Raw genomic sequence first — 26,623 nt, 5'->3', positions numbered from 1 at the left:
TTTGGTGCTCAGCTTTCTTCACAGTCCAACTCTCATATCCATACATGACCACTGGAAAACCATAGCCTTGACTAGACGGACCTTTGTTGACAAAATAATATCTCTGCTTTTTAGTATGCTGTCTAGGTTGGTCATAACTTTCCTTCCAAAAAGTGTCTTTTAATTTCATGGCTGCAATCACCATCTGCAGTGATTTTGGAGCCCAGAAAAATAAAGTCAGCCACTGTTTCCACCGTTTTCCTATCTATCTACCATGAAGTCATGGGACTGGATGCCATGATCTTAGTTTTCTGAATGTTGAGCTTTAAGCCAACTTTTTCACTCTCCTCTTTCACTTTTGTCGAGAGGCTCTTTAGTTCTTCTGCACTTTCTGCCATAAGGCTGGTGTCATCTGCATATCTGAGGTTATTGATATTTCTCCCGGCAATCTTGATTCCAGCTTGTGCTTCCTCCAGCCCAGCGTTTCTCATGATGTACTCTGCATATAAGTTAAATAAGCAGGGTGACAATATACAGCCTTGACATACTCCTTTCCCACTTGGAACCAGTCTGCTGTTCCATGTCCAATTCTAACTGTTGCTTCCTGACCTGCATACAGGTTTTTTAAAAGGCAGGTCAGGTGGTCTGGTGTTCCCATCTCTTTCAGGATTTTCCACAGTTTATTGTGATCCACACAGTCAAAGGCTTTGGCATAGTCAATAAAGCAGAAATAGATGTTTTTCTGGAACTCTCTTGCTGTTTCAATGATCCATCGAATACTGGCAATTTGATCTCTGGTTCCTCTGCCTTTTCTAAAACCAGCTTGAACATCTGGAAGTTCATGGTTCACGTATTGCTGAAGCCTTGCTTGGAGAATTTTAAGCATTAATTTACCAGCATGTGAGATGAGTGCAGTTGTGCCTCAGTTTGAGTATTCTTTGGCATTGCCTTTCTTTGGGATTGGAATGAAAACTGACCTTTTCCAGTCCTGTGGCCATTGCTGAGTTTTCCAAATTTGCTGGCATATTGTGTGCAGCAATTTCACAGCATCAGCTTTCAGGATTTGAAATAGCTCAGCTGGAATTCCATCACCTCCACTAGCTTTGTTCTTAATGATGCTTCCTAAGGCCCACTTGACTTCACATTCCATGATGTCTGGCTCTAGATGAGTGATCACACCATCGTGATTATCTGGGTCATGAAGATCTTTTTTGTACAGTTCTTTTGTGTATTCTTGCCACCTCTTCTTAATATCTTCTGCTTCTGTTAGGTCCCTACCATTTCTGTCCTTTATTGAGCCCATCTTTGCATGAAATGTTCCCTTGGTATCTCTAATTTTCTTGAAGAGATCTCTAGTCTTTCCTATTCTGTTGTTTTCCTCTATGTCTTTGCATTGATCACTGAGGAAGGCTTTCTTATCTCTCCTTGCTATTCTTTGGAACTCTGCATTCAGATGCTTATATCTTTCCTATTCTCCTTTGCTTTTCACTTCCCGTCTTTTCACAGCTATTTGTAAGGCCTCCTCAGCCATTTTGCTTTTTCGCATTTCTTTTTCTTGGGGATGGTCTTGATTCCTGTCTCCTGAACAATGTCACAAACCTCCATTTGTAGTTCATCAGGCACTCTATCTATCAGATCTAGTGCCTTAAATCTATTTCTCACTCCCACTGTATAGTCATAAGGGATTTGATTTAGTTCATACCTGAGTGGTCTAGTGGTTTTCTCCACTTTCTTAAATTTCAGTCTGATTTTGGCAATAAGGAGTTCATGATCCAAGCCACAGTCAGCTCCTGGTCTTGTTTTTGCTGACTGTATAGAGCTTCTCCATTTTTGGCTGCAAAGAATATAATCAATCTGATTTCGGTGTTGACCATCTGGCTTTAAGAGCATATTTTGGAGAGAGATGGAGCTGAGCTCATATTGGTGGCTCTGCTGTTTAATTTCTGTGAGGATTTGATACCATCCTATGAGCACACTTTTGACTTCCCCAGTGGCTCAGACGGTAAAGTGTCTGCCTACAACCCGGGAGACCTGGGTTCAAAACCTGGGTTGGGAGGATCTCCTGGAGAAGGAAATGGCAACCCACTCCAGTATTTTTGCCTGGAAAATCCCATGGACGGAAGAACGTGGTAGGCTATAGTCCATGGGGTCGCAAAGAGTCAGACACGACTGAGCGACATTTACTTTACTTTACTATGAACACACTTTGGGCTGGCATGAACTTAAGCCAACATTGGGGTTTGCAGCCTTTGAAGCTGCTCTGGTTGGCACCTCTTCTTCAAAGTACAGTTGTCCCTAGATGTCCACAGGGGATTGGTTCCATGACACCCCACACCTACCAAAATCCATGGATGCTCAGGTCCCTTAGATAAAATGTCTGAGTACTGTCTGCCCTGAGTAATCTTGGGTTCAATTAACCACAGGTGAAAATTCGTGGATGCAAACCCCGGGATACCCAGGGCAGACTGTATTTCTAATCTGACCTTTGGACTTTCTGGGTTGGATGAATGGTTGGTCATTTACTTCAGAATCAATCAACAAGTCTGGTTACCGTCAGCTTTAGCAATAAGGGTTAAATAACAATCTGCCTCCCTTTTTCTTGTGAAGATGAGCTCTTCCCCCTTGGCTCTGGTGCATGCTAACTCAAGAACTTTACATGGTCATGCTGACCTCAGAAGGAAAAGATCTAGTTAGTTAGCAAATCAAGGAAGTCATCGAAAGTTTTCTTAAGTGTGGCCCTGACTCTGGTCCTTGTATCTAGGGAGGTGCTTCAGGAATGTTAAAGGAGACTTTCCCAGACAATCAGTAATCATAGACTTTATGGCTGTAAAACAGCTCTAGAAACTGTATGCAAATATGAAAAAAGAAAAACATGCTAATATTTAGTCCAAATTTCTAAGGATTTGAAAACACTGGTCAAATGAACCTATCCTTCTAAAGAGTTTCCCACCATGTGAATTAAAGTGACTTATAGCTGTTTCACATTTTCAGTGAGGTTTATATAGTAAGCATAAAGGAAGAGAGATTACTTGCTGCATGGTGTAGCCAAAAAAAAAAAAAAGAGAGAGAGAGAGAGAGAGAGAGATTACAGACAGCAGCTTCTCAAGTTGATTTTTCTTCCTAAACTCCAGAGAGTTTTTTCTTCCCAAGCTCGGAGAACCTTTGTGTCACCAGGGATTTAAAAATGAACCGTCACGGAGACATAAACCTTGATAGAATGCTGTGCTACCCTGAACAACTTGGGCTGCAGGGCCAACTAATATGAATAAAATTGAGGTGACATGTCATAAGTATCTGAAATGAAATAATATTCCCAGTTAGTCAAATGTGAACTTTGAGCACTTTCTTTTGCTTAGCTGTCTGTGACACTGTTCTGCATTGGCTGTCTTCCCAGAAGCTGCCTGAAAAACTGGTTCAGAAGTAGTTCCCCTCCCCCTCATCAGCCGACTGGTACTGAGTGGGTTCTTGTGGAACAGGCACACACAGCATCACACGTGGGGCTCCATTAAGAATGGTGATGGCTGCCACTGGCTTCTATGAACCAGGTGCATCAGGTGGGTTAGTCCTTGTCCTTACAAAGCCTAGAAATGAACCATCAGGGAGCTCAGACAACTTGGTGGAAATCATGTAATCAGCAAGAGGAAAAGGCAGAATTTGAGCCCAGGTCACTCTGGTGCTTCTCAGCAGGGTTGTATTCCTGCTGAGGGGTGTTAGGGGTGGGATTCTGTTTCCTGCCGACTTCCTTGGCGCCAGTCTCTGTTCTAAGTCCTTTACTGATGTCAACCCATTTACACGCCTTCTCTACATACTGTGCCATAGATACACTAAATTCCGATTTTACCAAAGATCAGAGATGCTAAGAGGTCGACACAGAATTGTTCAGCATGTGGCAGAGCTGGGATTTGAACCCTCACGGTCTAGGGTCCTAGCTCATGGAGGAAAGCCCTTGATGCTGTTGCCTTTCCCTGCTGCTGCTGCCTGTGGCCATCAGGTTATATAGTGAAGGCTCTATCCTTTGGGACCTTTGATGGAATGATGACTGATCAAAATGCAGAAGAGTATTGCTTTTAAGGAGCTTCCCAGGTGGCTCAGTGGTAAAGAATCCACCTACCAAGCAGGAGACCCGGGTTTGATCCCTAGATAGGGAAGATCCCCCTGGAGAAGGAAATGACAACCCACTCCAGTATTCTTGCCTGGAGAATCCCCATGGACAGAGGAGCCTGGCGGGCTATAGTCCATGGGGTCACAAAGACATGACTTAGCAACTAAACAGCAGCAGCATTGCTTCTAAAGGATTTTCTGAAAACTTTTGAAGAAAATAAACTCTGTTCTTCAGCTAATTAGTTCCTTGAGGATTTTCTTAGGGCCTTTTTCTTCTGTCAAAGTTGCAGAAGCCTTGGGACTTCCCTGGCGGTCCAGGGAAGACTCTGCACGATTTCATCCCTGTCGGGGAACTAAGATCCCACATGCCAGGGCAGTGTGGCCGAAAAGTAAAAAAAGAAAAAAAAAAAGTTGCAGAAGCCTTTCCTGCTTCTGACTTTTCATTGATCCATAGAATATGTACTGTCCAGGTCTTGCTTCCCTTCTGGGGAACTCTCATGAGGCGTCTTGGGGGAAGCGTGACTGAACATTTGCTTAGTCCTGGCTCGTCATTCCTGGGCAGGATGAAGCACCGTTGTGTGAGATAAAGCTAACTTCACGCGCTAAGGGGCACCTTACAGAAACCAAGGTGATGGGGGTATTAACTCCGATATCGTCACTACTGAGATAGCAGGAATTCTTCATTCTGAAGCCTGTTTCTACCTTAGAGCCACTTTCCTGATCCTTCTTGAAGACCTTCCTAACACAAAGTCTCACTAAGGGAAACCCTCCCACAAGATGTCCTAGAAAGTGCCTGAATCTTGACTTTAAGGGGCCCAGAATAATCTCTCTTCATTTTTTTTTATGCTTCACAGGCAACTGGAGGAAAGATGGGGAAGGATCTTTCTGGTTAGAACAGAGGAGGGAGCCTCCACAGTGGTAAAGAGGAGGATGGAGAGGTGACCCCTGTCCAGGCAGGGAGGCAGGGCCATCACAGAGGTCTGCATGGTTTGGCCATGAAGATGGCCATTTGGGTTCTGGTGTGGTGAGTGTCCCCCACAGTGTTCACCCTGCAGCTGTTATATGGCCCCTCCTGACTCCCCATGAGAGGTGGTGTGACCCCAGGGCAGGAGCCACCTTATAACCCTAGAACAGCAGTGTGGAACCTGGCTGGTGGTCCCGGCTGGATGAGCCAGCTGCCCTGAGGCTGACTACAGCCTCTTGTAGCCCACAGCATGGGAAAGGCTTTGAGGTTTAAAAAGTCACTTGTATAAATGTGCACAGAGCAACCCCTCCCATTTGGAAATATGTGAAAAACAAAGATAAATTGCTAACCCAGAGCTGTTCTTTGGAATCATTACTGGCTGGCTTATTTGGACTCTCTTAGGGCTTTGTCATAGCTTCATTTTTGTTTGGAAAACATCCAGAGTATCCTTCAGCTGGAACTGCTCCCTCACAGTGAGATCTTCCTTGACCATCTTGACCCTTTCCCAGCCATCCCCCAGCACCTTGTTTCCTTTTATTAAAATGAGAGCACCTGTCACTTTCTGACATTATCTTATTCATTCAGAAGTATGTATTGATTTCTTGTTTCCCTCACTCACTCCTCACTTAAGCTCCATGAGGGTTAGATGCTGAATGGCATCTTGTTTAGCACTGTAACCCCAGCACTCAGTACAGTGGGGACAAAAAATATTTGCAGAATAAATAATCGCACAGACCTCTGGGAAGATTTTGAGTGAGAGGGCTGAGGCCTGACTGCTCTTCACCCATCTCACTGAGCCAGGTGCCTGAGCAGGTGGAACATGGAAAATAGATATTGCCCATGCTTGCCTTGGTGGCTCATCCACCTGCCTCCCTGGAGCTGTCCCCATAGGCCAGTCCCTCTGGGGACTGTGCCAGAGGCTTCCTCCACACTCCAGGGTGTGGAGTGACCTTGAAGTCTACTGATTACTATACTCATTTCTTCAGGCTTGAGTTTCTATTCTCTTCAGTGGATACTTTTTAGCAAGTATTGCTTGAGGGCCTACTATGTGATGGAAGCTGGGACACAGTGGGAGAAAACATACCCCTCTGTCCTCATCCTCATGGAATTAAAAGTTAAACAATCATGGCAACATGATGATGGGTGAAGCAGGGGGATCTTGAGAACCCTCCCATAGTACTGCAGATTCTTAATGAGTGCTCCTTTTAGTGGGCAAACAAGGGATTTAACATTGAGAGTCAAGGGCTGTGCTAAACCCTTTGTGTATATGTGATGTGTGTAATCCTCCAACAGCCCCATGAGGCATCATTGCCCTCCATGTTCCTGAGTAAAAAGGAGAGCTCAGAGAAAGCAAAGGATTTGTAGAGCTGAGGGCTGAGCCAGGTCTCTGTCAGGAAGCCCATATTCTTTTCCATCAATGTTGTTTGCCCTTTTGAATTAGTGATGATTTTAATGGTGGAAATGTCAGGCTAGGAAAGACAGCCAGTTGGTGCCAGTAGGGCTGTTGAGGGAGATGGAGGCCAATGAGTGGCTGGGTCCAGCCAGGCCCTAGTTCAGCCCAGAATCTGGCTGCCTTCCTTCTTCATCAGCATCAGCCTCACAACTGAAGTGAAAAAGAGATTGTGTGGGAGGAGAAGCAAATCCTCAGCTGCAAGTCTGATGGACCCCTTGGTCTTTCATTCATGAAATAGGAGTGACATAATGAAAAGAAAAGGGCGCAGAGGAGGGCTGGAGGGATGAGATGATGTCTCCAGGTGGGCGGGAGAATGATGCTGAAAGAGACGACACTGGAGAATGAGCTCAGTGATAACTGGAGTTACTTCCTGGAGAGAGTCAGGCCAGATGAGCCATTTGGGTGCTGGCTCAGTTTTGGCCAGCCAGAGTCTTCCAAGTTATGTGTAGAGAAAACGCATCTTCACGAGTTGAAGCAGTGAATACCATGACAGTCAGTCCCCAGATAAGTGCTCCCAGCAATCTCAGCCAGGGTGCCCCGTAACACCCACTCTCAGCTGTTTTGCATTATCTTCCATGCTCTTACGCTTTCCCTCTCCACATCCAGCCTCTTCTCATGTTCTGTGCTTTCTTCCTCAAAAATAATTCCCCTCCTTTCAGTGTTCCTATTCAACCCCAGGCTATGACAACCCTTTTCTTCCCTTACTGTAACAAAGTAGGCTCTACTTTGGACCAACTATTTGGTTTCTGGGAATTCCACAATTACTGATTTGCAGGTACCTTGCAAATAAAGTAAGGACTCTGGACTTGCAACTCCCTCCAGCCCCTAGGACTCCTGCTGGAGGTTGTGAGGTACCACCAGGAGGGGCCTGGCCTGGAAATCAAAGTGAGCTTCTCACCTCTGCTCTGCTGCTCCAGTTTAGAGAAGGTGTCTTAGAGTGCGCTTCCTCTATAAAAGGAGGTGGTGAGATCTGTCAATATTTATTTTCTTTTAGGATCTTGTCAGCTATAAATCCGTAGATTCCTTGGCTTAGTTCCCATCTCAGGCTCCCTCCCACACAGAAGGTTTCTTTACTTGCTTTGTCTCTCACCTAACTCATTGTACATAAACTCATGCATTCAGGGGTAAAAATTGGTTATTGGTGGTGGTGAACAAAACAGTCATTTTAGGTATGAAACATATGGACATATAGTGTGTAAATAGACACACTGCATCTGTAATATTAAATTTTCCTGGGGGAGTGTGTTAGAGAAAAAAAAAATAAGCCTCCTTAGGCCATAAAGAAAAAAAGGCTGAGAAACATGGATTTAACCACAAAGCTGTGCTGGTTATCATGCTAGGCATTGGACAGGTGAGTGAGTGACAATATTGCCTTCCTTCCAGAAGCCATTCCAGACAGATGGCCATCCTTCTCATTCTGTTTCTCCCAAATCATGCATCTCCTTTCATTTCTTCTAAACCATACCAAATGCTCTCTTTTAGTGACTTTATAGATGCATTAACATTCTGGTGTTCATGGCTTATCTTTTTGTGGCTTTTTTTCCCTCTAGCTATGGAATAGCTGGCACTACGAATGTGACGGGAGATCAAGTGAAGAAGCTGGATGTCCTCTCCAATGATCTGGTTGTTAATGTGTTAAAGTCATCTTTTGCCACCTGTGTTCTTGTGTCAGAAGAAGACAAACATGCCATCATAGTAGAACCTGAGAAAAGGGTGGGTCTGCTCCCATGCTGCTGAGGGTTTTAATGTAATCATTTTTCTTTCTGGCTTCATCAATGACTCTACTTGTTCAAACAAGCTGGATTCTTAAGACTCACCCTAGATCCCTCCTGAACCACCAGTCATCATTTCACAGATTCCTCCTCACTGCCATATCTCAGACTGTCCTCTCCTGTCTGCACTTTCACCACTGTCTGTTATCATCTCTCCTATGTGCTCATTCATGGGAGAGACTCAAATATACTTATATTTATCTCCACTTCTTTTAATTATCACATTCAAAGCTCTACAAAGTCTGTCTTCTGTTAACTACATCCTTTGCTTCATCTCCATTCACCTGGTTTCCAATCTTCACAACCAACCTTCCTGCCAATCTAAACTGCTAGCAGTTCCTATCAGTGATTCATGCATTGGAATCCAATGGGATCTTATTAATCTTGTTACCAAACTTACGTTGCTCAAGAATCACATACTGAGAGAAAAAAAGTGAAAGTGAAAGTTGCTCAGTTGTGTCCGACTCTTTGCAACCCATGGATTGTATAGTTCTCTGGGCCAGAGAACTTGGCCTGAATTCTCTAGGCCAGAATACTGGAGTCGGTAGCCTTTCCCTTCTCCAGGAGATCTTCCCAACCCAGGGATAGAACCCAGGTCTCCTGCATTGCAGGCAGATTCTTTCTCAGCTGAGCCACAAGGGAAGCCCACTGAGAGACAAGTGTTGGGTAATAGGATAGATAGCTTTATTGAGGAAAGCAGTAATGTTGGGGAGAAGGTGGACTCATGTCTCAAAGAACAAACTCCCTGCTGCTGATCTAGGGGCAAGAGTTTTTAGAGGGGAGTTTCAGGGGGTTATAGGCAGAGGGAAGGAGCTGTATGCAGAACAGCACAGTTGGCTCTAACAATCTTGAAATTGGCCATGTAGTGGTCTGATCAGTGTCATCTTGATCGTTTTAAATACAGCTAATCTTCAACTCCAGGGTCAGTTTGTTCCCATCTCCTTGAAGCTGGTTCTTAAAAATAATTGTGTAAGCTTGATGGTTAGCCTGGTTTTCACATAGGTAACTTCTTCTACCTGGTGGGGGATTCAGCATCTGCAAAACAGCTCAAGGGATATGGCTCAGAAGAAAGAAATGAAGGTTCTTGACTTTGTTTAATGACTAAACTGTTATTTGGTCTTCCTCAATTGTTTTCTTTTGTTTTTGAATTTTGTCACTTCTATGATTGAATTTATTCTTTGGCCAAAGTGTTTTTCTACAGACAAAAGGCAGGCAGAGGACATAGGGGTGGGGGAGAGGATCTCTCCTAAGAAACCCTATAGGGTCCTGCTCCACTCCAATCTGATTGCTTCTTGAGGGCAGAGAATAATTTCTATTCTTCTCTGTATCCCAGCATCTGGCACAATACCTGATACATTGTAGGGGATCAACAACAGATTATTGTTGAAAAAGTGAATGAAAGGGTATATCCAGGTTTTACTGAACAACAATCACATAATACTAATAATACCTTTTGAGTAGAAAAATGCAGTTATATGGCTTACTATCTTTCCCTGTTTGAGATGAATTGAGGACAAGAAGGAGTATAATGAGAAAAAAGCAACAGAAGGTCAATTTAAAGATACTGCCTGATATCCAATCTGACTTTTATAAGAGGAATGGAGAGTCACATCCGATTTGATAGCTTTATGTCATTCCTAAAATACTACTGAAGTTCATATTGTTCTCTGCTGTGTTTCTAAAGGTACTTGTCAGTTTTGGGCATGTTCATTTTAGGACTGAATTTGCTGTTTAATATTCTCTGTCAGCCCAACTTCTCTGATTACAATGTACTGTAGTGATAAGCATACTCCTGTTTTCCTGATGACAGTTTCTCCTGCATTGTCCAGGAGGATTTGTAAAGAGCAAGAAGCCAGGGAATCAGAGAACTGCCTTAATTTGATGCAAAAATTTAAAAACCACATATTAAAGTGGCTAACTTGGAGATGGAAAATTTCCAGTGATATGCTGGTAAACTGTCTCTCTATTAGAAAAAAAAAATCTTTCATTTGTAGCACTTGTCACTTGAAACTGTGAAATAGTGTCCCATAATTGATTTTAAGTTATCAACATGATATCACTGAAAATAGAGTTGGGAAGAGACGTGCACAATTGGCTCTTGAGAACCAATACCAGTCAGCTCCAGAGTACCACTGAAAATCCTATCCATAGAATGAATCTTTGGTAGTTCCACTACAGTTGAGGGTTGTTTCCTTTGGGAATTATAATAAGAATATGGGTGAGAACTCTGCATTGTAACCCCAAGTGTCATCTGTAGGAACTACATGAAAATTTTCTTATAGACCTTAATGTTGACTTTATTTCACCTAAATTATAACATCTGTGGCTCAAACAGTAAAGAATCTGTCTGCAATGTGGGAGACATGGTTTTGATCCCTGGGTTGGGAGGGTCCCCTGGAGAAAGGAATGGGTACCCACTCCAGTATTCTTGCTTGGAGAATTCCATGGATGAATAGAGGAGCCTGGCAAGCTACGGTCCATGGGGTCACAAAGAGTCAGACACGACTGAGCAACTAACATTTCCCTTATGAATAAAGAGAATGAAGTGACTAATCTTGTTTTTCTTCTTCTTTGACTGACAGGAAACTCAAACCAGAATGATGATTCATTCAAATCAGTGATATAATAAATTATTATTTAATATTTGTATTTCTCACCTTCATCTATGCCTCCTATTCTGTGTTTCTCTTCCTAATGATCTTTTGATATATATTTGTTATTGTTTTCACTCTGTGTATCATCTCATACCTTCCCTGACAGAGTATAAATACACATATTTCTTGAATTTCCCCTTAGATTTCTTCTTTTAACCTCTTAGTGTATATTCTCTGTTTTGTTACAGTGTATTCATTTTTAAAGCAAAGTTGTATTAACACTTTCTTTCTTTTTTGTTCAGGGTAAATATGTGGTCTGTTTTGATCCCCTTGATGGATCATCCAACATTGACTGCCTTGTGTCCATTGGAACCATCTTTGGCATCTACAAAAAGGTAAAATGTAATGGATCAAGCAGCTGGTTTGGGATCAAAAGTAGAGTTAAGGTTGAACATCCAGTCCTGTTTCACTGTTGATGGCACAGCCAGATTGTACATCATGAAACCCCATGAGGCTTGATGTAGGGGTAGCCTATCCCTTCTTCAGTGGATCTTTCCGACCCAGGAATTGAACCGAGGTTTCCTGCATTGCAGGCAGATTCTTTATCAGCTGAGTAACCAGGGAAGCCCCAAAGTGAAAGTGTTAGTCACTCAGTTGTGTCCAACTCTTTGTGACCCCATGGACTGTAGCCTGCCAGACTCCTCTGTCCATGGAATTCTCCAGGCAAGAATACTGGAGTAAGTAGCCTTTCCCTTCTCTAGGGGATCTTCCCAACCCAGGGATCAAACACAAGTCTCCCACATCACAGACAGATTCTTTACCATCTGAGCCACCAGAAAAGAAAAACCCTTATTTCTCAAGTTATGACTTTTTCCAGCATTAACTGCATAGTGAAAATCTATTAAGTTGTTAAAAGAAAATGTAGTAAGTGGTAGGTGGGAAGAGATGGTGCATAGCTGTAGCTGATAACCATGTGAATTGAGAATTGTGAGAGTGTAACAACAGTAGGGATTATATCAAAACTATCCTTTAAATTTTCTAAATCAAGTCTGCAAACTATGGTCTCCCCCAGCCAAATCCAGCCCATTGCCTGAATACTATGGCCTGTGAACAAAAAATAACTCTTTGGCATTTTTGAGTGGCTAAAAAGAAAGAATAATATTTCATGACCTGTGACATTTATATGAAGCTTAATTTTCAGTCTCCATAAATAAAGTTTTAATGGCATATGGTCAGCTCGCTTGTTTACATGTTGCCTTTGGCTGATTTTGCACTACACAGGCAGGGTTAAGTAGTTGTGATAAGGACTGTGACAGTAAAGCCTAGAATATTTACTCTTTGTTGGTTTATGGGAGGAGTTTGCTGACCCTAAACTCCTTTGCTATAAATTACAGAAAGCACACTGGTACAGCATGGGGATCCAGATTTCTGCCCTGTGTCTCTTCTACCCGCATGACCTGTGCAGGAACTCTACCTCTAAAGCTTCTCTTTAAGTCTGTGCATGGAGGGCTGGGGGGTGGATGTTGGTGGAAGTGAGTTCAAATATACAGACAAGTGAAAAATAGATAAATACCTGTGAGTCCATCATAAAACACGATGAAATCTAAAATGTGTCATCTTGTCTTCAGCCCTCTTGTTTATTTTAGAAATAAAACTTTACAGATGCCTTTGAGGCTGAGCCCTTTCCTTCATCTTAATGGATGAGGTGGCTAATTCAGCTGACCTCCAAGGTTCCTCCAACTCCCCCATTCTGGGATATAGAGGCCATAACTTAAGAACTGAGACTGCAATTTGTGCTTTACTTTTCGAAGTGACTTGCTGTCTAGTATTGCACATAATCTCCTTTCAAACATGGAAAGTAGGACCACCATGGGACAGTTTTCTTTTGTTATTGAAATAAATTTTGCATTTGTCTTGGTTGGGAGGCAGTTTAAATAATTGAAGGTTCTAATACTTATACCAGAAAGACAAAGGCGGGAATTAATCTTTCATGTCATACCATGAAATATTCCATTCTTGGTATAGATATGCAGGCATGTAATTTTACCTGCAAGGTTGCAGACTAAATATTATAGTATACAAGAGAGCTCTGAAGCAAAATTCTTCATATAGAGGCAGACTTTTGGTTAATGACTCAACCAAAGCTAAAGCAGCGTTAACGTTTGCCAGCCCCAGTTTCTGCCTCAAGCCCCCTCCCCCAATAAAGACTCTTTTAAGGAAAAAAAAATATTGGGAAACTGACACTATCAACTGAAAAAAATAAAAACAGCTTGCAACAGCAGCTTGAATTACAAATACTGGAAGAACTCAACAGTGCATCTCCACACTCTTCTCAATAAACCTGAAGTGACTCTCTTAAAGACTGAGAGAGGTGATGAGTGTCACATTGCCTTTAAGTCATTTCAGTTTTCAAAAGCCTTGTTGATTGTTTGAAGCCATTTGAGAGCTTACAGGGCATAAATACTGAAATGTCTGATGTTTTAAAGGAGATCTCTCCTGGCTCAGAGGTTAAAGCATCTGCCTGGAATGCGGGAGACCCGGGTCCGATCCCTGGGTCTGATCCCTGGGTCAGGAAGATCCCCTGGTGAAGGAAATGGCAACCCACTCCAGTACCCTTTCCTGGAGCATCCCATGGAGGGAGGAGCCTGATAGGCTACAGTCCATGGGGTTGCAAAGAGTTGGCCACGACTGAGCGACTTCACTTCTTTTCATGCATTGGAGAAGGAAACGGGGAAGCCTGGTGGGCTGCTGTCTATGGGGCTGCAAAGAGTTGGACATGACTGAGTGACTTCACTTTCACTTTCACTTTCTCCTGCTTTCTGCAGAGCTGGTTCTGGGCTGGAATTCAGCTTCCTGGTGCACCCACTCAGTGGCATAACATCAGTTGGTAACTGGAATCCAGCAACAGTGAGCTGGTCTTGCCCACAAGATGCCTGGAAACAGGCTCCAAAGGGATCTCTTAGGGCCTATGGTCCAGTGTTTCTATGAAGTTCCTGCCATGGCACCTCCAGAAGTGTCACCCTGCCTCTGGCTGGAGATATTCAGAAGGGGTAGAACTTTCCTGAGGTGTTGAATGAGTATGTGTCCAAATATTGAATCAAAATCTGTCTCCCTGTTGCTCATAATGGCCTTTTGTATCATTAGAAAATAAGATTCTTTTACATGCTTGAAAATGGCTTTTTTGCCCTCCTCTCTCTCTTTTGAAGCATGCGAAGTCACTTCAGTCATTTTCAACTCTTTGCCACTCTATGGACTGTAGCCCATCAGCGTCCTCTGCCCATGGAATTCTCCAGGCAAGAATACTGGAGTGGGTTGCCATTTCCTTCTCCAGGGGATCTTCCTGACCCAGGGATCAAACCCAAGTCTCTTTCTTTTAAGTCTCCTGTATTGGCAGGAGGGTTTTTTTTTTTTTTTACCACTAACACCACGTGGAAAGCCCTTTCTTTTAAATCTTAAGTTAAATATCTTTCATGTGAGATGATTTTTCGACCTCTCTCTAGTGTGTTACCCTCTATTGGATACATTCTAATTTTTAATATCCATTAAAAATTCTAGCCCCCAAAACCAAAAGCAGAGTTTCAGAAGTGCTCTACCAGCTTCAGAATCCAATTCACTTCCCTTAACTGGACGCAGAGAGACTTAATAGCCATATGGAATATAGCTTCCTGACATTGACACTTACTAGGTTTGTGGGACCTTGGGCAATATAACCTCTTGTTTCCTTATCCATAAGGAGAATATATTGAAAATTAAGCATAACAGCAATGAAAATAGTGCCTGGCCCATAAAAAGTGCTCAATAAATAGTAGCCATTAATATTACTTGTTTTTTCTATTAATATTCAACACACAGTTTCACAATTCAAACCAACTTAAGGAAAGAGAGGAATGAGGGAAGAGAATGGAAAATGATTGGTGTATGTAACTAGAAAGTCCGCTGGGTAGTACAGCTGTTTTCAAGGACTCAGACACTCACATAACAGGACACTTTCTCTCTATCTCTGTAGCTCCCTCCTGTCTGGTAGAAGAATGGCTCCCAGTAGGTCTGGGCTTACATTCAATCCTTTCAGTGACTCAAACAGAAGATGCAAAACTTAGACTTCCCTGATGGTCCAGTGGTTAAGAATTCACCTGCCAGTGCAGGGGACATGGGTTCTACCCCTGGTCCCGGAAGATTCCACATGTACAGGGCAACTAAGCCCACGTGCCACAACTACTAAGCCTGCACTCTAGAGCTCGGATGCCCTAGAGCCCGCTGCACTGAAGCCTGTGCACCTAGAGCCTGTGCTCCTCAACAAGAGAAGCCACTGCAATGGGAAGCCCATGCACCACAAAGGAAGAACAGCCTCCACTTGTTGCAACTAGAGAAAGCCCGCATGCAGCAATGAAGACCCATCCCAGCCAAAAGATAAATAGATAGGTAAAAGAAGATGGAAAACTCTTGTCCAACAATTTCAACAAGGATTTCACCTCATCAGCCCTGCTTGGCTTGACTTAAGTCATGAGTCCATCTCTCAAGCAGTCACTGTGGCCTTAGGCATGCAGTGATCTGACTGGTCAAGTCAGGGTCATGTGCCCACCATTGGAGCTAAGAGTGAGGGGGACGGTATCTTAAGGAAGATTAAAGTTCAGTTGTCAGCAGAAGAGTGAAGCATGCTGGCCAGGCAAAATCAGCTGATGTTCACTCCAGATTATACACCCCCTGAGAGAAGGGACCTCATTTTATATATATTTTTTGTGCACTGGGTTGGTACAGTAGTGAGTAATATTGGCTGAGTTACTGGAGATGCTGCCAAATGCCCTGTGAGAACTTCTAGGGAGGGTTGGGTTGTCCCTCTGTGGGAAGACTGTTGACATGACAGCCCCACACCACTTGTGCCTGACATTCTCCTCTACTACCTCAAGTCTCCAGAATCCATGGTGTCTTTTATGCTCTATATGGAGTAGCATGGGTTAAAACAAAGCAATACCTGCAGTGGGTGGTGGCCTACGATAAGCAGAAAAAGGTAGGGTCCGAGGCTTTCTAATTTTTGCCAAGCTTTATGCACATTGGTCTGTGAGCATCTACATGAGACTGTAATAGGTTCTTTTTGAACAAAGGCATTCATTGCTGGGGGTTTGGAGGAGGTTGGGCATTAGAAAGGGGTTTGGGCTAGAAAAAAGTTCCTCCACCTCCATGACTAGATGGAATTACTTTGTATTTCTTTTGAGCGTATGGATCATAGATAATGTTCAGTTCAGTTCAGTTGCTCACTTGTGTCCAACTCTTTGCAATCCCATGAATCACAGCACACCAGGCCTCCCTGTCCACCACCAACTCCTGGAATTCACTCAAATTCATGTCCATCGAGTCGGTGATGCCATCCAGCCATCTCATCCTCTGTCATCCCCTTCCCCTCCTGCCCCCAATCCTTCCCAGCATCAGAGTCTTTTCTAATGAGTCAACTCTTCACATGAGGTGGCCAAAATACTGGAGTTTCAGCTTTAGCATCAATCCTTCCAATGAACACCCAGGACTGATCTCCTTTAGGATGGACTGGTGGGATCTCCTTGCAGTTCAAGGGACTCTCAACAGTCTTCTCCAACACCACAGTTCAAAAGCATCCATTCTTTGGCACTCAGCTTTCTTCACAGTCCAACTCTCACATCCAGACATGACCACTGGAAAAACCATAACCTTGACTTGACAGACTTTTGTTGGCAAAGTAATGTCTCGCTTTTTAATATACTGTCTAGGTTGATCATAACTTTCCTTCCAAGGAAGTGTCTTTTAATTTCACGGCTGCAATCACCATCTGCAGTAATTTTGGAGCCCAGAAAAATAAAGTCAGCCACTGTTTCCACTGTTTCCCCATCTATTTCCCATGAAGTGATGGGACCGGATGCCATGATCTTCATTTTCTGAATGCTGAGCTTTAAGCCAACGTTTTCACTCTCCTCTTTCACTTTCATCAAGAGGCTTTTTAGTTCCTCTTCACTTTCTGCCATAAGGATGGTGTCATCTGCATATCGGAGGTGATTGTTATTTCTCCTGGCAATCTTGATTCCAGCTTGTGTTTCTTCCAGCCCAGCGTTTCTCATGATGTACTCTGCACGTAAGTTAAATAAGTAGGGTGACAATATACAGCCTTGACATACTCCTTTTCTTATTTGGAAGCAGTCTTTTGTTCCATGTCCAGTTCTAACTGTTGCTTCCTGACCTGCATACAGATTTCTCAAGAGGCAGGTCAGGTGGTCTGGTATGCCCATCTCTTTCAGAATTTTCCACAGTTTCTTGTGATCCACACAGTCAAAGGCTTTGGCATAGTCAATAAAGCAGAAATAGATGTTTTTCTGGAACTCTCTTGCTTTTTCCATGATCCAGCGGATGTTGGCAATTTGATCTCTGGTTCCTCTGCCTTTTCTAAAACCAGCTTGAACATCTGGAAGTTCACAGTTCATGTGTTGCTGAAGCCTGGCTTGGAGAATTTTGAGCATTACTTTACTAGCATGTGAGATGAGTGCAATTGTGTGGTAGTTTGAGCATTCTTTGGCATTGCTTTTCTCTGGGATTGGGATGAAAACTGACCTTTTCCAGTCCTGTGGCCACTGCTGAGTTTTCCAAATTTGCTGGCATATTGAGTGCAACACTTTAATTGCAGCATCTTTCAGGATTTTAAATAGCTCAACTGGAGTTCTTTCACCTCCACTATACCAAGGGAACATTCATGCAAAGATGGGCTCGATAAAGGACAGAAATTGTATGGACCTAACAGACACAGAAGATATTAAGAAGAGGTGGCAAGAATACACAGAAGAACTGTACAAGAAAGATCTTCACGACCCAAATAATCATGATGGTGTGATCACTCACCTAGAGCCAGACATCCTGGAATGTGAAGTCAAGTGGCCCTTAAAGCATCACTAGATAATGTTACCATTTCTTATTCCACGCAAGGAAGTTGAAGGGTTGAGATTATTTGGTGACAGTATTTCAGGGAAAAGTAGTTAATTCTTAAAAAAAAATTTTTTTTTTTTTTAAAGTTTTTGACTGTGCTGGGTCTTCATTGTTGCAAGAGGGCTCTGTCTATTTGCAGCAAGTAGAGGCTACTCTCTGGTTGTGGTGCTCTTTCTTCTCATTGCTGTGATTTCTCTTATTGTTGCACATGGGCTTAGTTGCTCTGAGGCATATGGACTCTTCCCGAATTGAACCCATAGCCCCTTCATTGGCAGACAGATTCTTTACCAATGGACCATCTGGGAAATACAAGCTTGTTCTTTCTTGTGCCACAGGCAGACATGGATGATTCTGGATGAGGTGAGTTTCTGAGGGACTTGGTAGAACTGACTACTCCAAGCCTCCAGGGGCTTCCAGTCAGCTTATCTGTTTACATACTGACTTTGTTCTATTTTGTGCTGCACTTGCAGGGTTAAGTAGTTATGATAGAGGAGATGTTTAGAGCCTGCCTGTTTTCTTCCCATTATATCCCTGGTTTTGAAGGAAGTCAATTCCTCTTTCAAGGTTGTGCACTTGTTAAATTTGGAGTTTGAGAAAACAACTCAAGTATTTGATACTGTGTTTAGTCTGTATTTAGCTGTACTGTACTACCCTGTGAATACAAACCAAACTAAATCAAATAACTTGGCCCAAGCCAACCAGCCAAGAAACCAACCAACCATCTAGATGAAAACTATTAAACACAAAGCTTGGAGATACGAGAAAAAAAAGGAAAGAGGTGATTTTTTGGTGACTCTTCCTTTTACATGAGTAGTTCTTAAGCTTCAGTGCGAGAGTCACCTATGGTGCATGGTAAAATGCGGATTCCTAGGGCCCACTTTAGAAAATCTGACTTAGTAAAGGTCACAGGCCCAGAATTGCATTTTAAATAAACATCTCAAGTGATTCTGAGGTACATGGACTCTGGGCCACACATTCAAAAGTTATAGGAAAAATTGCCAGGAATGTGTTTGCTGAGGTGACCTCCATCTCCAGTATCATGATGTGAGTTCCCTTATTTATTCTCAGGTCCTAGAATCTGTGGTTGGGGAAGGAATAAATGAAATTTGCAGAAACTGCTCATTTTCATTTCTGTTTAAATTCAAGTAGAGAGTTTTCAAGCAGAATGATTTGTTTGAGGCTGTTTTGAGGACCATAAAGGCCAGTTGTTAAGAAGATAATTATTAGTGACTACTGCTTAGGAGCCATGCCCTTAAGTTGTTCCTTTCCTTAGTATTAGGGAACAAACTGAGGCATTGACCCAGTGGGCTGTGTTTTTAATGAAAAACAAAGGAGGTTAGAGTAGATGTGATGTTCTAAGTGTAAGTATTGTTTTGTTAAATTTTTGTAGTTGTGTTGGTACTGGTTTGTGATATAAAATGTATTTTTTACTGTGGGTCATGGTTAAAAACATGGAGAGCATTGTTCTGCATGGTAATGGCCCTGGAGAGATAGTGTCTGTATTTCTGAGAATTTCTTTGTGTGACTGTGGAGCATGTTGCTCACTGGAGTATGTGCCACAACTGGCAGAAGCTCAGGAAATTGATTTCCTCGCCAGACTGGTAGCCGTGCAGCCCAGTTTTAATTTGTTTAAATAAAGATAGAGTAGGCAAGGGAAAGACATTGATGCCTGTAATAAGATTAAATTAGTGGGCGCTGGCATGGAGGCATGCTCTTTTTTCGAGAGTGATAATGGAGAAATGAGGAATATCAAATTAGTAAGATTGAAGGAGGACTCGGATTGGAACGATGGATCCAGATGCAGGAAATTTGGGTTTTGGTTGGAAGGTCGCTGTGGTAATATAATCAGGATATGACTGGTGTGTGGAGGAAGTGCTCCTCCGTGCCCCCGCCCACCCCCCATCCAGGAAGATGCCCTATTTCATTAGGAGAGTACCTTGATAATGCATCTTGCTAAGGGAGGAACTGCAAAAAGAACCACAAAACAGAACAAAACAAGAATGTGTTTTGCTTTCTTTCTTGTCCTAGATTTCGAAAGATGACCCTTCTGAGAAGGACGCTCTGCAGCCAGGCCGGAACCTGGTGGCTGCTGGCTATGCGCTCTATGGCAGTGCCACCATGTTGGTCCTGGCCATGGTGAATGGAGTCAACTGCTTCATGCTGGACCCGGTGAGAGATCCCGGAGTGGGGGGCGAAGTTAGGTGCTTGGCTGGTGGCTGTGAGTGTCTGTTGTGTGTGTGGCAGTGGGAGTCAGTTCCTAAAGGTGGAAGATGAGGCCCATGGAGGGACAGAGATGATGAGGTGGGGAAGCAGGGTAGAGAGATGGATGGACCATATATGTTCATCTGAGGTGACAAATGGTGTCTGTCCAGAGCACAAGAGGGAGTCTCGGTTTCACAATGAATTCTTTAGGGTGGACATTACTGAGCTGACTTAGATGCCTGCTGGGCTGGGCAGGCCACACAAATGAGTGGAGTGTGCTGGGGCAGGATGGCAGGTGCTGTGATGGGCAGTGGGGGGTGGCAGGGGACTGGGGAGGTACAGTGGTGGTTACTCCTTGGGAATAGCATCTCACTCTTCCACGGCTTCCAGTGTTTCAAGAAACACTGGATTTTTAGAAAATGTTAGGCTTCTGGATGTGTAAAACACTGTGCTAGCCAACTAAAGCATGTTTATAGACCAGATGGGGCCCATAGATGGTCTGTTTGCCACCCACTCTCTCCATTACCAGTTTATTTTCCTGAGGTGAATGGGTGTCCCAGCTGAAGCAGTAGACTGCCTCATTTCTTCAAAATTAGCTCCCAGATTGATTTGATGTGCATTGCAACATCAAATGAAATGCAAGCTTCAGTGCATGCAAACCTTCAGTGAACCCTTGTGGTTTTGAAAGACTTTGATGAGCTCGAGGAAGTGGAAATAAGGAAATGAAGATAATTTCTTAGTCTACCTTATAGAGGAAACTCCCTCATGAAGAGGAGCCCAAGGTGTCATGAAAAATATTCATTAGCAATTTTAATTTGAGGATAATTTCTTCCATATGTCTATTAATTAGGGTTGTTTATTTATTCTGTTAGATGACAGTTTTAACAGAGCAGATAAACCAGGCAAAGAACTCTCTTTAAATACTTTGCCCAATTAAACCCACCTTTGATATGGACTCCATAGAATCATCTTCAGTAGGTATGCCTTTGGTCAAGTGTCCCAAGGGAAAAAGAATTGCGTTTGTAAATAACATTTCAGTTTTAGAAATGTCCTCAGATAACATTTAATGAAGCACTTTATTTATTTGGTGCATTTTGCTGACAAACTGAACACTAGGTACCATTACCTACTGGAATCCTGTGAGGAGCAGGCTGCTGGTGGGGGAGCCTCAGGGTGTGTGGGTGGGTGGCAGGTCGTGGAAATTGGAATGCAGGCTGCCTTTGTCCTCTGTACTGTTGCACAACTGGACTTTGGCTCCTTGGCATACTGATACTTAACAAATAAACAAAGGTAGGGAAATGGCACTAGTTCAAGCCTCCAAAGGACGTTATTTCAGGGGAAAACAGTGGCAGACCCAGAGCAAAGTTCACACTGACCCCAGGGATTGGTTTCCGAAATCACTGATGTTTGTGAATTTATCCTCTTGCTGGGCATTTACCTCTTCCCCAGACATTCTTCTGGTGACTTCTCTATTACCTTTGACTGATGGAAACATTAAATCTCTTCTTGTTTCAAGACTGCAGATGTTCTGTCCGGGAGTAAGTTTCTGTGTGTTTCATAGTCTCTTGCTGTCCTCACGCCTAGTGGGCACACAGTGTTTGGAAGAACCGTGCAGGCTGGCTGCCCTCCTTCCTGCTGGGTGCCCTCCCCATTGCTGACAAAGCCTCTGCTCCCCATGCCTGCGGAGTGGGTGTTGGGGGTGGGGGGCGAGCCTCTGATCATTTCATTTTGGCTGACACTTTCTGCTAAAAAGACTGCAACAGCTTTATGTGCCTCTCTAGCAAGCTTTAAAGTAAGAAAGGCTTTTCAGTCTCTTTTCTTCATGTACAAGAGACTCACCCCTCCATGGGTAGGATGCTTAGGCCAGGTACCAGGGTGAGGTGCCTGTGAAGCATGGCGTCATGAGCACTTGTGCAGTGGCTTCATTTGCTAGACTTTCACCAAAAAACTCATAAAGGAGAAAAAAAAAAAAAAAAAAAAGAAATCACCCACAATGGTACCTTTCAGTGACCACTGTTAATTCTCATCTCTTTTCTCTCGCTACACTCTTCTCTCCCCCCGTTCCTTCCTCTCTAGTTCCAATGTGCTCCATATTGGCAGGAACCAAGCTTTGCTATGGGAATAAGTGGCTAGGGAGAGATGTGTCCATGGGAGGGCCTCCCTTCTTAACGTGCCTGTCTCTGGAGCAACTTCCTTCTCAGATGGGTAGAGCCTCAATTACTCTCTTATCAGGGACATGGAGAAGCCCCAAACAGTCCAGAGCTCCAGTAGGGATGTGAGACTGTTTTCCCAAATTCAAATCTCCCAAATGGCAACCCACTCCAGTATTCTTGCTTGGAGAACCCTATAGACAGAGGAGCCTGGCAGGCTACAGTCCACAGAATCTCAGTCAGTTGACTGAATCTCAGTCAGTTGACTGAAGCAACTTAACATTAACATTGAAGAATCTAAGCCCTCAAGGCATCATCTTAGTGCTGGGACTTTGCGGAAGCTTGAGTTCTGAGAAACAGTCTTCAGATCAGTGAGCAAAGGCATTGGAAGTTATACATGCGGTAAACTCAGGGTACTTGGGGAAAATGACATCAAGACAGAAACAAAAACCGGAAAGCGAAGATAAGAGCAGCCGTGAACACTGGGTGCCCATCTCTTCTCCTGATATCCTAGCTCTAGTCTCATCTTTTTCTTTTTTTCCCAAAGGCACACCTGTCCCAGGCCAAGGATTTCTCTTGCTGGTAAATCATTTCACAACATACACAAATATGGAAGCGTTATGTTGTATACCTGAGACTAACATAATCTTATGTCAATTACACTTCAGTTGAAAAAACAAAATCCAAGCTCTTTGTACTGAAGCATGTATTGAAGCACAGGTGTGACCTCAGGCCTTGAGCCCCCCATTCCCTCAACCTGATCTGCGACCCTCTCCTGTAGGCCTGGAGGAGACATCTTCACCTCTTCACTTTCCTTTCTGTTTCACAGGCCATTGGAGAGTTCATTTTGGTGGACAGGGATGTGAAGATCAAAAAGAAAGGGAGCATCTACAGCCTCAATGAGGGCTATGCGAAGGACTTTGATCCTGCCCTCACCGAATATGTCCAGAGGAAGAAGTTCCCCCCAGTAAGTGAGGAGATGGTCCCTGAGCTTTCAGAAATGTGTTGATTCATGATTTACCCTGGAGAGGAAAGGTGGGGGATGGGGTGGAAGTAAGTGGACTCCACTGTGCACTGACCCCTATGGTTAAGTTCCCACTCAGGTACTGGGGACTGGAAACCCTGTCCTGGGACATCACCCCTTTGTCACTTTCTCTTGACCGAAGAAAATCAGGATGATCATGTCAGCCAGGTGAATGATGTTGTGGCAATAAAACATGTTCACTTCTGGGGTCCGTGATCTCAGTTGGTACAAACGTGATTCTTGCACCCCAGGTCCCAGCCCCGCAGCACTGGATGGATTTCTGTGTCAACTCTAGATTAAGCATCTATTGTGGTAGCTCTCTAAAGAGGTTACAAATCACTGAAAACGAAGAGAAGAAATGGCTGGTCCTATGTGGGAAAATCCAATTTTGTCCTATTCTAGCTTGACACCACTAGAGGCTGCTGTGTTCTGTGGACGAAGCCCAAATGCTATTAGTATGGCACTTGGGGCCCTTGGAGCTGACTCCCAGGCTCTCTCTCCAGCTTTATCATCTCTCCTTCCACCTCTCCCTAGAGATGCCTTCTGCCCCAGTGGCACCAGGTTTCTCCCCGGGCCCAAGGCAGACAGCTTCTCCTTTGCCTGAGTAGTTCCTGCTCCTGTGAGATGCAAATCTCACCCTTGTCCCTGCTGCTCAGCTCCACAGAATCCTTCTTCCCACCAGATCCTGCTAAATGCCAGCCCCACCCCAGAGCCCGAATCTGCCCCATTCTCCTCGGGGCCTCCTTGGGTAAGCTGAGCTACTATGAGATGTAAGAGGCTGTCTCCATTATTCCCATTTTCTGCTTCTTGGGAACAGATTTTCATCACTAAATACACACCTCTAAAAAGGTGCTCTGTTTGATTGCTGAATTGAATAAGCATAGAGGACAGAAAGAAAACTCTCTTTTCTATAACCCTAATTATTGCCGGTCTTCACCTTATAGGACAACTCAGCCCCCTATGGCGCCAGGTACGTGGGCTCCATGGTAGCCGATGTACACCGCACCCTAGTCTATGGAGGGATCTTTATGTATCCAGCTAACAAGAAAAGCCCCAGTGGAAAGGTAAATAAATCCCTGAAGAGTGGTGGAGCAGCAGTAGATTTCATTTGCAGCCCAGGGGATTTGACTGAGGAAGAAAGAAGGATCATGGAAGCTGTTATGCTCTGCAGTAGGTTGCAAAGGATGTATATGGCATATTCTTTTCTAGATTAAAGGCTGTCCTGGTTAATGTCAGGTGATATCAGGTAAAAATGATCTCTCGAGAGCTCGTCTGTTGCTAAAGATAAGTAAAGATGTTATGGTCGGAGGGGACTGAAAGTGCTTAATGCTTCCAGTGGGTATGTGGTTTGGCTTGGACAAAATGAATTCCATTCATAAAGTGAAATGAAACAGTCCAACCTCATTGCCAAGGCAGCAAATCACATATGTATCCCACACAGAGGTTTTCTTTGATTGCTTTTTCAAAAGGCAAAAAATTGAAATAACTTAGTGAGCTGACATTTGCTGCTTGGAAAATGATACCTTTCTATGGAAGGAAAGAATCTCTGGGGACACCTAGAGCTTTCAGGTGAGCTGTTACTGATGCATTGGTCTCATGCCTACAGGCTTCCTGGAAGCCATGGGATGGGCTGTGCTTGCTCATGCTAATGAAAGGATGCCCCACTTTTCTCCTACACAGAGGGTCAGTATGTTTGCTTCTCAAGGAGTGTCCTTTTGTCCCCCCCCCCCTTTTTTAATATGAGAAGGAACAATGATCCCCATCAGATAGTTATAAATTGATGTATTTCAGATATGATCAGATATCTGTTTGTGGCATGTGGTGTCCAGTTCACTAAGGATGTTCTTATTTACTTAAAACACCACTCTTATCATAGCTCCCTGTGACATCCCAACCTATGTGATTAGCCTGCTTTATAGCACTTTTCTCTAATGCCTCAAAAAATTGTTCCTTTATGTAAATATTGAGGTCCCCCTCCCCTTTTTTTTCAGCTTTGGAGATCTGACCCTGACACCTGTATGGATATAGAGTCAGGAAACACCTGCAAAAAGCTGTCTACTCAGTAGGCAGACTGCATGAAAATGCATACAATAAAAGAGTTAATATTTAAAAGTAAATGCCAAAATGTATAGCATACTAAATCCCAACCCTCGAGCCTTAGGAGAATTGTAAAAGGAATGTGTACAGAGTTGCAAACAATATTATACTGTTTGGAGGAGCCTGTCTGCTTTCCAGATGTCTGCAGCCAGACACTGCCATGGACTTTAAATGCTTTTAGAATAGGCAAAGGTCCATCCAAAACACACAGAATCACTCATTAGGTCCAGTCTCTGGGCTATAAAGAGAAGGGAACCATCGGTTCTGCCAAAATGTCATTCAGTCCTGAGTCCAGGTGGTCTGCCTCACATGCATCAGGCAATCTATTGCTGGCTCTTGATGGATGGCTTAACTTAACCAAATGATTAAATTAACCATTCAGTCTTAACACACAACCTCATGGGGGATCTTTTACAACCTCACGGAAGGTAAGGGAAAGTATCAGTTACCTTGGATCGGCTCTGCACTACTTTGCTATGGAACAAGTCTCTTTTCTGTGTAATATGTTCTGGTGTGAGGATGCTGCTCTTGTTTTCCAGCTGAGACTACTGTATGAGTGTAACCCCATGGCCTATGTCATAGAGAAGGCAGGAGGAATGGCTACCACTGGGAAGGAAGCCGTGCTGGACATTGTTCCCACTGACATCCATCAGAAGGTGCCCATCATCTTGGGATCTCCTGAAGATGTGACTGAGTTCCTGGAGATATATAAGAAGCACACTGCTAAATGAAGTGTGGGCCTTGCCCACACCAAATGGAATTGCCTTTTATCTGGACCTTTTATCGCACATAGTGTTACCACATTCTGACTGTTCACCATACATTCCTAGTCATAGAAATAAAAAGTATGGCTCTTTTCACCATCAAATGCTGTGTAATGCACTACTTAACCAAAATGCTAAATCAGTAATGCTACAGGGTCAAAATATATTCTGAATGGATAGAGAAGAAATAAACATATTCGTCCTTTTTCTTAAAAAAAATCTTCATTGTTTTGTGCCAAATAATAGTAATAATATTAGCTAATGCCTATAACATTAGATAATTCATTTAATCTTCACAATGACTTTATGAATTAGGTACTGTGAATAACCCATTTCACAGATTATGAGATAGAGGACTGAGTAAAGTAAAGTGAAGGTTGCTCAGTCATGTCCGACTCTGTGACCCCATGGACTATACAGTCCATGGAAATCTCCAGGTCAGAATACTGGAGTGGGTAGCCTTTCCCGTCTCCAGGGGATCTTCCCAATCCAGGGATCGACCCAGGTCTCCTGCATTACAGGTAGATTCTTTACCAGCTGAGCCAAAAGGGAAGCCCAAGAAAACTGGAGTGGGTAACTTATCCCTT

The 26,623-nt window shown here is 43.5% G+C and overlaps 1 protein-coding gene across 1 annotated transcript in view; it reads left to right on the top strand.

Moving 5' to 3' along the window:
- The window catches only part of FBP1 (fructose-bisphosphatase 1), a 31,108-nt gene extending 5,032 nt beyond the window's left edge, over positions 1–26,076 (top strand). Inside the window, exons 2-7 of the mRNA XM_052645079.1 lie at positions 8,048–8,210; positions 11,166–11,258; positions 19,828–19,968; positions 22,981–23,118; positions 24,120–24,239; positions 25,812–26,076. Coding sequence (XP_052501039.1) covers positions 8,048–8,210; positions 11,166–11,258; positions 19,828–19,968; positions 22,981–23,118; positions 24,120–24,239; positions 25,812–26,003 — 847 coding nt within the window. The 3' untranslated portion in view covers positions 26,004–26,076. The remainder of the gene's footprint in view (positions 1–8,047; positions 8,211–11,165; positions 11,259–19,827; positions 19,969–22,980; positions 23,119–24,119; positions 24,240–25,811) is intronic.
- Positions 26,077–26,623: the final 547 nt, after the last annotated feature.

Source organism: Budorcas taxicolor, chromosome 8 (genome assembly GCF_023091745.1).
Source record: "Budorcas taxicolor isolate Tak-1 chromosome 8, Takin1.1, whole genome shotgun sequence".
Taxonomy (NCBI): Eukaryota; Metazoa; Chordata; class Mammalia; order Artiodactyla; family Bovidae; genus Budorcas; species Budorcas taxicolor.
The sequence above is the reverse complement of the archived record's forward strand: the minus strand, read 5'-3'. Positions and strand labels throughout refer to the sequence as shown.